The sequence below is a fragment of the Marmota flaviventris genome, chromosome 13, assembly GCF_047511675.1.
Source record: "Marmota flaviventris isolate mMarFla1 chromosome 13, mMarFla1.hap1, whole genome shotgun sequence".
Lineage (NCBI taxonomy): Eukaryota > Metazoa > Chordata > Mammalia > Rodentia > Sciuridae > Marmota > Marmota flaviventris.
Window position 1 is genome coordinate 70968054 of NC_092510.1, and position 14251 is coordinate 70982304.

At 43.7% G+C, this 14251-nt stretch overlaps 1 protein-coding gene across 4 annotated transcripts in view; it reads left to right on the forward strand.

Annotated features, from left to right (window-relative positions):
* The window catches only part of Tmod1 (tropomodulin 1), a 93671-nt gene that overhangs the window by 59276 nt on the left and 20144 nt on the right, over positions 1-14251 (forward strand). For 3 of the 4 annotated variants that reach the window (XM_027930841.2, XM_027930842.2, XM_027930840.3), the window contains exon 9: positions 7417-7561. In XM_027930841.2, coding sequence (XP_027786642.1) covers positions 7417-7561 — 145 coding nt within the window. Of the gene's footprint in view, positions 1-7416; positions 7562-7931; positions 8358-14251 lie in introns of those variants that run through there. The other variant, XM_027930839.2, reaches the window with a different exon arrangement.

The following is a 14251-nucleotide window of genomic DNA, read 5'->3' on the forward strand; positions in this document are numbered from 1 at the left end:
AATGTATCAGCTATCTATAGCTGTGTAACAAATTATCCCAAAATTTAGTGACACAGCCTCAAAGTCCTGGCTTGAAACAAGAAACATGGATTAAGTCATAGCTTCTAAGGGCCAGGAATTCAGGGGCAGCTTGGCCACATAACTTCTCCCAGAGCAAGTGATCCAAGACAAAGAAAGAAGAAAGCCTCAAACGTCTTTATGACCCAGCTTTGGAAGTCACACAGTCTCTTCTATCATTTTCTGTTAGGAGGAAGTCATTAAGTACAACCCCTGCTCAAGGGCAGGGGAATTAGGCTCCACCTTTTGAAGGAAAGCTTATCAAAGAATTGTGCAGACATATTTTTAAATCACCATAGTAAAAATCACTCTTACTTTGTGCTACAGGAGTCTGGCCAGAAAGCCCTTTCTTACCAGCAGAGTTATACAAGGTCAGAGCAGGATGTCTCAAAGGGGTGATAAGCTCTACTCCCCGGGAGTGTGTAAGCAGAGCAGAACAACTTGGAAGCTCAGAGATGGAGAGAAGTTTAATAACAGCTAGGGTTCAGAACTCTGGTGTTGGACAAGATAATTCCCAGAGCTACTTTCTTTATATTTTCAGTTGTAAGTTATAAAGAAATGGCGAGGATTTGGCCAATCAAATGTACAAAGTGAAATATATATATATTGTAGATGGACACAATATCTATTTTTATTTATTTTTGTGTGGTGCTGAGGATTGAACCCAGGGCCTCATGCGTGCAAGGCAAGTGCTTTACCACTGAGCTACAACCCCAGCCCACAGAGTGAGTTTCTGGCCAGGTTGGGATCTCAGAGCCACCAGCACCAGGTCACGGCTCAAAAGATTTGAGGCATTAATCATATCCTCTGATGATGACCCTCAGCCATGGTAAAGGTCTGAGGACATGAGCTATCACACACTGCCAAGAGCATGCCAACTTTCATAGGTTGTTTAGTTTTAATTTGGTTTTTGTTTTTAGCAACCAAGCATCAGTTTTATTGCAAAAGCAACAGTAACAGACTTCTCCAAAGAGAAGGGGCCCCTGCAGCTGGGAATCCCTTTCCCAGGCTATTGGCAGAGCCCTCGCAAGTTTAATTCAAAACGTGCCCACCTTTCAACCCAGCAATCCCATATCTTTACAGCCAGACTGTGGAATACGCCCCCCCCCCCGCAAAGTCCACTACCACCTTGTAACACACACAAAGCAACCTTGGTGGCCGTGAGGGCTTCCCAGGAGGCAGTGAAAGGACTGAGGCAGGTGGCTACGTACTAGATTTCCACCAAGTATTGAAGGAAACAGGCAAGTTGCAGAACAACAAATAAACTATGAATCCATTTAAAGAAAATGAACCAGTACAAGGAAACCATACCAACCCCTGCCTATTTGTGTCGTAAGTTTCCTGGCACAGAAACACACACCCCGCTGGCCATGGAGTGTGCTTCTGCAGAAAGTGGGTGGGGCTGGGAGGGAATGGTGTGACAGGGACTCATTTTACTCCAACTGCTGTAGAATCACTTGAGCTTTTAATGAGATTACATTTCTTCACAAGTGATTAATTCTCAAGCAAATCTGAAAGGAGGCAAGAGCTCTTCTCTGAAGGCCCTCTCCCTGGCCCTGCTGCCCAGAATCTGCTATGGCCTGTCCTGTCTGACCAGCCCTTGGTCTCTCCCCAGGGGCTTCTCAATGCCTTTCACCCACTGTCAAGGTCACCCTCCATTCTTTATGCCATCCAAGCAAGCTATTCATAGACTCACAGGACACAGGGCCCAGAGACCTTAAAGGTCATGAAACCTAAGTCTTCCCCATTCATGACAGTTTTAGGGAGACCCTTAACAGAGGTGGCTGCCTTCTAGTTACATACCTCCAGGGACAGGCAGCTTGCTCGCTTACCAGGCAGCTCCGTCGGTGTATGGGCACTGGCAATGGTTAGACTGCAGTTCTGCACCAGAGATAGACTCCATCTGCCACTAATTTCTCTGTCAGTCCTCTGTCTGCCTTCTGAGCTTTCTGAGGCCCGAAGTGGCCACTGGCACAGACTCTGAGCAAACTGTCCTCATTAAAATCCTTCTTCTGCAGCTGACCAGTTCTGTGATTTCAGGAAAAAAAAATGCTTAATATGTCTGTATGCCACTTTTCTGTAAAATGAAAATTGTGATCAATAGGTATCTATCTATAGGTCGATAGTGAGGAGAAAATAGCTCATTTTCCCCTAAGTGCTTATGACATTGCTTGACACACAGCAATCACTAAGTGATGTTGAAAAATAAGCTAGAGAAAGAAGCTTCTTTAAAATCTTATCACTTATTCTAAGAGGTATGCACATTTTCTATTTTATTCCTTAATACAAAAATGATGGTCTGGGGAATGGGCAATGTTCTGGGTTCATTCTCTAGCTCCAAAACATAAAGGAAAGAAGGAAAGAAAGGAAGGGAGGAAGGAAGGAAAGAAGTAAGAAAGGAAGTTAAGTCAATCCACGATTAACACTCCAAGAAGACTGACCATGATTATCTAATGGATTCTGTACCTTCTGAGACACAGATAGTCTGCATATATCCCAGATTTGAGAATCTGGGGCCTAGAGGATCCTCTGCAGCCTTTCCACCCCCAAGTCTAGGTCAAACCTTGGGTTTAATAAACCGAGGGAGTGCGGTGCAACTTCCATCCCAACATGGGCTCAGTTTATTCACCTCTAAGATGGAGAGGCTGGGACCTGCCTGCCTTGGTTGCCTTCTAGGCTGCAGGCAGGTAGAGTAAGGTGATTTGTGTCAGAGTACCATGTATGCTTGGATGGAGCCGCACAAAGGGTGACCGTCGCGGAGACAGCCCTGCAGTCGCTGGCCACTGCTTCCTTAGGGCTGAGACTTGCCCATCCCAAGTTCCAGAAGCATCTTCCCAGCAAGTGACCTCGAGGACAGGCCAGTCTTACTGCTAGATGGGCTGGGCAGGGAGCTGCCCTTCTTAGGTCCTAGATGGTCACTATAGCATCTGCCAGGCCACACCAGCCAGGGCCCACTCCTTGTGCTGAGTCCTCCAAGGATAGTCCCAAGCCCTTCCCAGCATTCTCAGGAGTGGTGCCAGGCAGGCTGGTGGAATTTCACCAGCATCTCTCCTCCCACTCTGATCAGCTTTCCCTGCCCACTCTGAATGCAGACTAGCTCTGGTGGATTCAGAGACCCGGGAGAGCTCTGGCAAGGGTTCAGCTGCAGATCACACTTGTCTGTTCAAATGCTGAGCTGCTGTGTCGCTAAGTTGTTCCTCGTTCCTCCATCCACTCCAGTCCATCAGGTACTCTGTGCTGACTGGAAGTCCCCTGTCCAGAGCACCTCTGTCATAATGGGAATATTCTCTATCTGTGCTGAGCAGATATGATCGCCACTAGACTCTAGCCATTGAGCACTTGCAATGTGACTAGTGCCACGGTGGAACTGGATTTTAAATTTTATTTTAATTATTTAGATCTAAAGAGTCACGTGTAACAAGTAGCTACACATAGGACAGTACAGTTCTGGTTGGAGAACACATAGGCAGGCAGGTGACCCAAATAAGGTGGATGGACTGTGCTACACATAAAGAGGGATGTCCGATGTGTCCCTTGCATGTGGAATGGAAAGGGATCATTTCCAGGGGTTAGGATCAGGAAGGCCTCAAGAGGGAGGGGGAATCTGAAGTAGGTTTAAGCATTAGGGATTCACAAACAGGGCTAGAGAGGAGGGTGGGGACATTTCTTTTGGAGCAGGAGAGCATGTAATCTTTAAGATGTAGATCTCCAGCTGCACCAGGCACCATGGGACAGGCCACCAGAGGCAAATAGGTGAGCAAGGAAGGAGAGAGAGAAGGAGGCAGGAAGTGAAATTTGCAGGCCCCCGAGGAATGGCGCTTTACTCCGGAATGGCGCTTTACTCCACCGGGTTATTGAGGGAATGCTCTCAGGTCATGTGGGTCAGACACAAGGCCAGGCCTGGAACACAAGAAGCTCTCAGTAAATAGCAGCAGTTACTGACAGTGGGGAGCCTCTGGATGTGGTTTGTGTGTTTGTTTGCTTTTTAGGCCTGGTTTTTAAATCACTTTTTAATTATGAGATCATTGTAGATCAGCATGTAGTCATAAGAAATAATAGAGCTGGGCGCTGTGGCGCACGCCTGTAATCCCAGGGGCTCGGGAGGCTGAGGCGGAGGATCACAAGTTCAAAGCCAGCCCCAGCAAAAGAGAGGTGCTAAGCAACTCAGTGAGGCCCTGTCTCTAAATAAAATACAAAATAGGGCTGGAGATGTGGCTCAGTGGTTAAGTGCCCCTCAGTGCAATCCCCAGTATCCCCCGCACCCCCCACAACACACACACACAAAGAAATAAGAGAGACCCGTGTGCTATTCACCAAGCTTGCCTCAGGGGGAATTGTGGTTTTGTGTCCCAACCAGCAACACTGATACAGCCAAGATACAGGGGCGATTCCATCGTCCACAGGAACCCTCATGTTGCCCTTTGATAGCTAAATGCACTGGTCTCCTCCTCTTCCTCCAAACCCCAGGCAGCTGCTCACCTATTTTCCATTTTAATGTTTTTGTCATTTTAAGAATGTTGTGTAAATGAAACCATATGGATTGGCTATGTACCACTTGGGATTGGCTTTTTTCCCATTTGGCACAATTCTGTGGAGATTCATTCATGCATGTATTGACAGGTTGTTCCTTTTAACTATTAAGTAGTATTCCATGGTACAGATATATCGTTTGTTTGACCACTTACCCACTGAAGGACGTTTGGGTTGTTTCCAAGTTTGTCTCTTACAAATAAACCTTCTGTAAACATTTGTGTACATGTTTTATGAAAACATTTTTATATCACTGAGATAAATACCCAGGAGTCCAATTCTTATATCATATGGCAATTGCTTATGTAGTGTTTTTCCAACTTTTGTCCAAAGTGACTGCCATTGTCCCATATCCACCAGTACCATATGAGTGACCAAGTTCTCTGCATCCTTGCTACACTTGGTGCTGTCACTATTTTTTTATTTCAGTAATTCCAGCAGGTATGTGGTTTTGATTTGTGTTTCTACAATAGTTAAATGTTAAACTTCTTGCCATGTGATTATTTGCCATATGTGTGTCCTCTTCTGTGAAATGTTTCTTCATATTTTTTCCTCATTTTCTAATTGGATTTTTTTAACTGTTGGGTTTTTAAAAATTGTCATATAATTCATATATACACAACTCATCCTTTTAAAGAGAACAATTCAGGGTTTATAGATTATTCACAAAGTTGTGCACCTATTACCATTAGCTAGTTCCAAAACATTTTTATCACTCAGAAAGAAACTATACCCAGCAGCTTTTACTCAATTCTATTCCATTCTTCCTCCAGCCCCTGGAAACCCCTCACCTCTTTTCTCTTTATATGGATTTACCTGATCTGGACATTTCATATGAATGGAATCCTATAATGTGTGATCGTTTTGTCTAGCTTTTTTCACTTACCATGTTTCCAAGGTTCATTCACATTGTAGCATGTAGCAGTACCTCATTCCTTTCAATGGCTGAATAATATTCCACTGTAAAATCTACCATATTTTGCTTATCTATTCATCACTTGATGGTATTTGGGTTGTCTCACTTTGGGCTATTATAAATAAGACTGTTCTAAGCATTCTTGTGCATGTTTTTATACATTTCTTTTCCACCTAGGAGTGTAATTACTGGGGTCATATGATAACTCCATTTTTATCTTTTCAGGGGAACTACCAAACTATTTCCCAAAGCAGCGGCACCAGTAGTATATCATGGTCCCGCTTTTTCCAGGTTCTTGCTGACACTTGTTATTGTCTTTCTTCCTATTACAGTTCATCTTAGTGTGTTTAAGGTGATAGGATTTTCTAAATTATTAATGATGATGAGCATCTTTTCAAATACTTACTAGCCAATTGTTAATCCTCTTTAGGGATATATCTATTCAAATATTTTGCCCAGTTTTAGTCATTTGCATCTTTACTATTGTGTTCTAATGTTTCTTTTATATATTCTGGATGCTCATACTGAACAGATGTACAGAAAAGTTTTTCCCATTATGCATTGTTGCCTTTTCACTTTATTGAGAGTATCTTTTGAAATACAAGTTTTAAATTTTGGTAATGTTCAATTTATCTCAATTTTTTATTTTAGGGTAAAATTTACACCTATATTTTTTCTAAGAATTTTATAATTTTAGTTTTTATAGTTAGGTCTTTGATTCATATGGTGTGGGTCTAAATTCATTCTTTTACAATCTTTGACAGTACTTCTTGCAAAGACTCTTCTTTCATTGAATTGGCTTGGTGCCCTTTTTGAAAAAGCAGTCTTCATAAATGTATGAATTTATTTCTGGACTCTCAATTCTATTCCATTCATCTATATATCTGCCTTATGGCAATACTACAGTATCTTAGTTATGACCACTTTGTAGTGATTTTGAAGTCAGGGAGTGTGGGTCCTTCAACCTTGTTCCTTTATTCAAGATTATTTTAGCTATACTTGGCCCTGTGCATTTTCATGCAAATTTTAGGATCAGCTTTTCCATTCTTGCAAAAAAAGAAGCTGGAATTTTGATAAGGATTGCACTGACTCCACAGTTCAAATGGTATGAAATCTTCTGATCCATGAATTTGAGAGGTTTTCACATTTTTTGAGGTTTTCTTTAATGTCAATTTAATGCAATTTTGTACACTGAAAAGCATACAGGTCTTCTTTTGTTAAAATTTATTCCTAAGTGTTTTATTCTTTTTGAAATTATTGTAAGTGAAATCAATCATTTGTATAACTCTTATTTCTAATGTATAGATATACAACTCATTTTTGTGTATCACTTTTATATCCTGCAATCTTGCTGAACTCATTTGTTAGCACAAATTTTGTGTGTATTTTTTTTTTTAAAGCAACTCCTCTGCCATTCCCAGCTTCCTTACTGTGTGATGTTTCTTCACTCATAAGTTGAAGAGAAGTTCCTGGTTATCCACTGGCTTCCATATTGGAAACACCTGGGGAGTTTTAAAAAACACAGCTACCAGAGTCCCACTCCCAGAGACCTTGATTTTGTTAGCAGGGGTATAGACTGGACAGGGGAGTTCTAAACATCTGTTTGGGACGAGATGATCTGGAGGTGCAAACATTCCTCCAAGGAGGAGCTGTTACCTGGATGCCTGCTCAGAGAAGGCTGTCGTAGGGCCATGGGAAGAGCTGCTCCTGGCACTTGACAGACCTAGCTCGATCCCAGGCATGTGCTTCTGCCCAGGCCACCATCTTATCCCTCTCTACTCCATTCCCTTGCTTTTGAAGGGAGGACTAAAATCCTCACTCACTCAAGGATTCTGCCTATAGAGGTGGCTTAGGTCGAGGTGGTTTCTTTACACATGGAATGAATGGTGATTATTGTTCTTTTTTGATCAAAGAGCCAGCCCCTGGGCAACAAAGTAGAAATGGAGATTGTGAGCATGTTGGAAAAAAACGCAACGCTTCTCAAGTTTGGATACCACTTCACCCAGCAGGGGCCCCGGCTGCGGGCATCCAACGCCATGATGAACAACAACGACCTTGGTGAGTAGACATCTGCTTTCTGCCCTGCCCACCTGCTGGTCCTTCCCTCTGTCTATGTGGAATAGTTAGGGAGAATCCTGCTGACCCCCTCTGAGGGTCTTCTGGAGCACGCCTCCTTTTTTCATGCTGGTCATGTCTTCCTATTTTTCTGTTTGTGGCTCCTGTTCTCACCTAGACGGAGTTCTCTGGTTTCTGGAGCCAGGGCTGAGTCCCTCCTATCCACCCCACACCTCAGCACAGGCTGAGCCCAGCATACATCAGCATGCTGGCCAGAGGCAGTGAAGTTTGGGGGGCACAGGCTCAGCACGGGTCTTTTCCTCTCTGAATTCCTGGAGTCCTCTCCAGATCACACTGTCTGGCTTTATCCCAGGTTCCAAAGCTTCCAACCAACACGACTACCATAACCCTGAGCCTAGAAGATTTTACACTGCTTTGAAGGAAAAGTTGTAAAGTAAAAGCAGCTTACATTCATCTAATCTCAGTTAAAGGCATAAATTAGGGCTTTTTTTTCCATAGAGAAAAATAAAGAAAATGTCAGTCTTTCTTGATGATGATCATCAAAAACATCAAGAGACACAAATAGATACACAAGATGAATGAATGAAAAGCTGGATGGATCATTCACTTCCTTCCAGGTGCCAATTGTTCACAAGCTCCATGGGTACTTATCTATTATGTATGTCCCTGCTGGCTGCTAAAAATCCTCAATATGGTGTATAATAAAGGGAGTCTGACTGACAAGACCACAGGAAAATAGAGGAAAAATACAAATCTAGCAGTGAGTCTGCATTGTTAACAGGGCTGATCATCATATGTGGCCCCAAAGTTCGTAAGATCACAACAGGAAAAAGACAAACCAAGTTACATTTACATTAATCTTACAACAAGTTATATTAATCTTACAGCAGAAGTAAAGGAAGGGTGAGTGTTTTTAAAAAGCTTCTTTCTGGGTGAAACCAGGGAATAAGTGTTTTAAAGGGCAGTGTCTTCAGTGAATTTTTCATCAAATTCACACCTGCTCTGCCCAGGTTCTTTCTAGTTTCCAGTCCTCAGTAAAATGCAAAGAGCCGAAACCTGAGGTACAAGTCACAGCCCAGGTATGTGGCTTCCTGGTGATGATGAGGTAAGATCAGTGTGAAGGAGAATGGAGAGTGTGTAGGCATGCAGGGGGCACGCCAGGGCACCACAGACCATGTGCGAAGATGACCACAGAGCTCAGGCACAACTCACACTGGGCACAGCTGTCGATCAAGTCCCTCATCTCCATGAACACCTCCAAGTGCTGTAAGAACGAACTGGGTTTTGAAGACACTGGTTCCTACTCTTTAGCATATCACACTCAGGGGCTGTTCATTCATTGCTCCCTCCAGAGGCCACTTTTTCTAAGAACCTCAGGTCTGGTCTCTTAGTTTACCTAAGAGAAAAGTGCCCTTGTTTGAAATTAAATTAGAACACACACAAATAACCAAGCATCATAATCATGATTATCATATCACAGAGGTGACAACTGAACTGAGTAGTTGAAGGCCCCCGTAGGACTGTGATCTGGCTGCAGACTTGGCATTTTAAAAGCCTCCAGTCTTATTCTAGAGAATAATCTCACATTTCCTCCTCCTAGCTAAAGATTAAGCTTCTTCCGTGCCCTTTAATGCCTGTTTCTGGGTTGATTCAGCTTCTGTCTTCCATAGTGTGATGGTCTAGAGATTTATCTTTTTTGATGATCAGAGGTCAGGGGTGCTGCAGGGGGCAGAATCATCTAGAAGCTGGACAAAGGACTGTGAGAATTCTCTCCCAATCCCGAGTCCAAAAGTCAAAACTCAGGGTCTCTCAGAAGCCATTCTGAGTCTAGAATGCTGGAACCTGAAGGGACGTAGGGCTCAGTCCCCAAATTATCTTCTGGAGAAACTGAAGCCTGGAGTGGTCAGGGGGATGGAGGCCCTGGCTCAGGCAGGTTACCAATTGTTAAGTTACAGCAAGCATTTCTGAAGACTTTGGTGTGCCCAGCACTGTGCCAGGTGACATTAGGGGCAGCAGAAAGGTCAGTTCTCTGATTCAAGAAGTTTTACAACCTTTTAGGGGAAAAAAGACTCAAAGCCATGCCTAAAAATCAAGAATGTCTCCAAACTCTGTCCAAACAAAGTGAGGAAATGATTTATGAGGCCAGAAGCCAGTTAAGCAAAGCATCCTGATGGGGTAGGGCTTTAGCCAGCCTTGAAAGGAAGGGCTGGGTTGCTGGGGGAGGGCGGGAGGCATCCTTGCAGGGCTCTAGAAAGTGTTGGGACTGCCTACTAGGGTACTTAGGAAAGGCTGGGAGCCAGTCTACGGGGTGGCAGAGACAGGAAGATCTAAAGGGGTTGGAGGAACCTTAACAGGGAGTTAGGCCTAGAAGGGAAAATAGTCACAGAGAAGGAAGGGAAGAGTGTTCAAGCACGGGGTATAGCATGAGCAAACAGTGGGTGGTGTTCACAGGAGCAGGGCTGGTACATGTTGGGGAGGCTGGGGCCCCCTAAGCTCAGGCTGTTGGTAATGAAAGCAGGCGGAAGTGGGAACTGTGGCAGTTTGCTTGCAGGGGTGTCAGACAATAAAAATGGGCCTCTGGGTTATCCCAGGGAACTGTGTGCAGCTGCTCCCTTGGGGTGTCCCACAGACAGAATCAGAACCACATCATCTCAGAGATTACAGGCCACATTTGAAGTGCTAGCTGGCAATATCAATTTCTAGTTTTAAAAGCAAATTTGTGCCCATTTTCTAATTTTTGTAAGAGAAATGCTTCTGATTTCGATGGTGCCTTGGCTCCTGCCTGCACAAGAGAATCCTGATTCCCTTCCCAACACTGTCTTCCTCCTTGCTTTCAACCTGTGATCTTGCAGCCAGGCTTCCATGTTTTCAATTGGGTGCTTTTACCATGAAAGCCTCCTGTTGTCCTTAGGGCTCTGGGGGCTCAGCAGAGCTGCAGCAGGGAACAGAGCCAGGAAGGGAACAGGCCCCTCATGGGTCCCTAACACTTGGCCTAACTTGGGGCCTTGGGGCTTTGCTTGCCTGTGAGTAGGTGGACTTCTCCCTGGGGGATATTCGGTCTCCAAGGCTCCCAGGTCAGTCTTACTGCAGACAGGTGGGCTGCCTGGGACTCATGAGGTGCATTTTTGGTCTTTCTCCCACTGTGTGCTGATCTCTCAGGAGACTGTGTGGGTGGAGGACACCGAGGTGGAGTGGATATCAAGGAGCAGCTGAGCTATGGACCTGCGTTTCTCACAGCAGTGCCTCAGATGACTCCTGTCTCCACTCTATTTATAGCTAAGGCCAGGCCATTGTGGACCCCAGGCCCTCTAAACCTGCCACTGGAGCTCTTTCCACTTAACAAAATCTGAATTGCAGCCTCCAAGTTAAGGCAGCGGTAGAGAGGGGATAACATGTTCAAAAGCAGAGAACGTCCTTCCCCGGAAAGTTGTTCATCCGCTGCATTCTGAAGGAAGCCCCCCCAACCACTTTTTATTTTTTAACTTGTTCTTTTTAGTTATACATGATAGTAGAATGTATTTGGACATATCATGCATACATGGAGTACAACTTCCCATTCTTGTAGTTGTACATGATGTGGAGTTACATGGGTCGTGTATTCATATATGAACACAGGAAAATTATGTCCGACCCATTCTACTGTCTTTCCCATTCCCAAGCCCCCTCCGCCTTGGGTGTCCAATCCAGTGACACCCCCACCTATTGTAAGTCAGCATTTGCATATCAGAGAAAACAGTCAGCCTTTGTTTTTTTGGTATTGGCTTATTTCACTTAGCATTCACTTATGCACAAATGCCATAATTTCTTTTTTCTTTATGGCTCAGTAATATTCCATTGTGTATATATACCATGTCTTCTGTATTCATTCATCTGTTGAAGGGCACCTAGGTTGGTTCCATAGCTTAGCTATTGTGAATTGGGCTGCTATGAACATTGATGTGGCTGTATCACTATAGTATGCTGATTTTAAGTCTTCTGGGTATATGCGAAGGAGTGGGATAACTGGATCAAATGGTGGTACCTTTCCAAGTTTTCTGAGGAATCTCCATACTGCTTTCCAGAGTGGATGTACCAATTTGCAGTCCCACCAACATGAGTTACCTTTTCCCCCACATCCTCACCAACATTTGTTACTTGTGTTCTTGATAATTGCCACTGTGACTAGAGTAAGATGAAATCTCAGAGTAGTTTTAACTTGCCTTTCTCTAATTGCTAGAGATGTTGAACATTTTTTTTCATATATTTGTTGACCATTCATATTTCTTCTTGTGTGAAGTGCCTGTTTAGTTCCTTTGCCCATTTATTGATTGGGTTATTTGTTTTGTTTTTGGTGTTAGGTTTTTTGAATTCTTTGTATATCCTGAAGATTAGTGCTCTACCTGTGGTACAGGTGGCAAAGATTTAAGGAAGCCCTAACAAGCACCCCAAACAGTGCAATAACAAGCACCCTGAAACCAGTTTTTAAAAGTTTGATTATAAATTGACAATATATGATTGTATATAATTATGGGGTACAAAGAGGTGTGATGATTTAGGAATATGAAGTAGAATAATGAAATCGAGCTAGTTGACCCATCACTTGTCATACCATTTTTTTTTACAACATTTGAAATTCATGATCTTAGCAATTTTGAAAGGTACAATACATTACAAAAAGTATATTCACCAAGATGTGTAATAGGTCTCAAACAAACAAAAAAGTCCAATTCCTTCTGAGACTTCAGGCCCCTTGGCCATCAGCCCTTGTCCCTCCTGCTACCCTACAGCTTTTGTAACCATCATTCTACTCTCCACTTTTGAGTTCAATTGTGAGAACATATGGGATTTATCTTTCTGTGCCTTGCTTATTTCACATAGTGTAACATGTTCAAATTCCATACATGCATGCATGGCAAATGGCAAAATTTCATCTTTTTAAAGGCCAAACAATATTTTGTGTGTTTGTGTGGGGGTGTGTGTGTGTGGGTGTGTGTGTGTCCATCCCACATTTTCTTTACCCTTCATCATTTGATGAAATTTTAAGATGATTCTGTACTTGGCAATTAGGAGTAGTTCTGCAAGGAACATGGGCATGAAGACAACTTTTTGACAAACAGATTAAAAATCTTCTGGGTAAATACCCAGAAGTGGGATTGCTGAATCCCAAATCAATTTCTTCATATTCCCCCATAACCATCTCAGGAAAAGAGTACTACCTTCCCCACAATCACCCGTGCCAGAAATCTGGACCTCTTCTGCCCTGACTACTGCCAACCAGTCACCTCCTCACTGACCCCAACACTGGCCTCTCATGGAGCCCCATCACATTAGCTTGGGCTCTGGCAACTTCTTCAGCCTCCAGCTCCTGCAGGCAGCACTTATCCCAAAGCTTGCCACCCTATTCTCCTGCTTCGAACTCTTGCTGGGCTCTCACTGTTCCCAGGCTCAACTCCTTCAAGTGGCTCCCACAGCCCTAACATGACATAACTGTGTCAGGCACTGTTCTGAAGACTTCCCACCTTACAAACTATGTTGTCCTCCCCTCTACCACACGCTATTATCATCCCTGTTTTTGCAGTAAGGAAACAGGTCTGCAGAAGTACAAAGTATATCCCATGGTTCATGGGCAGACCTGGGATTGGAACTAGCAGTCTGTGTCCAGAGCTGTATTCTGGAACTCACTGGAGACCATCCCATCAGGAGGCCTGGCCTTGCCTTGCCTGATGAGGTCCTGCCAGACTCAAGCCATCCTCTTGCCATGCTATACCACCCATTCCAGGTACTTTGTGTGCCCCCAAGTGACTCAGAAATAAGCTTAAAAGGGTCATTACTCCTAATGCCATGTACCTTTCTTATCCTCTGCCATTTCATTCTTTACGATTCAACTGACCTGTTACTGCCCATCCTGGGAAGGTTGTAGCACTCCATTAAAGTACCTTTCACATCTCACAGTACTATGCTGGAGAAACTGTAAATTTTTCTGTTACTATTGATACATTTTGGCCTGTTACACTGTATCATGATCATAGGAGCACTCAGTAAATGTCACTGAATTACATAAATGAATAGAAAGTGCTTCTTAAGGACATCAAAGACATGATTGGCAAGTTCAATTGGCCAAAAGTGGGAGTTTGGCAGCGGGATGGGGGTGTTCCTGGTAACTTGAGATTGCTTCTGGATCTGACAATCAAAGATTCTCTGGTTGCTGTGATGACAGGTAAGGAAGAGTTTAAAGAAAGCCTTAAGATTGAGTTAGAGGATATTGAAAGTCTTGGCTTTGACCCCCAGCTGTCACTTAATCACTGTAACTTGGGGCAAGTTACTCCCCTCTCAGCCTCATCATTAAAATGGAAAAAATAATACCTGAATAAACAGGACTCCCTCCTTTCTCCAATGCTCCAAGTCTGTGCCTATGGATCTAGACCAGTACTGAGGGCAAAAAATAGAAAAAAAAAAAAAAGTATATGGGTCCCTTTTTATACCCACAGCCATGGGCTAGGGATTTGTTTTTGTCCAGGCTCCTCCAATGGCTCTTCTCCAGGAGAAGGGAGCTGGTCTTCCTTGTGAGAATCAGATGAGACAGGGATATGTAAGCTCTTTGTTGATAAGGCCAAGTTGTACTGAGGGAAGAAGTGCTAGATGGACTCAAGATGAGTCACAAGCCACAAACATGCACTCTCTGCCATACTTTCG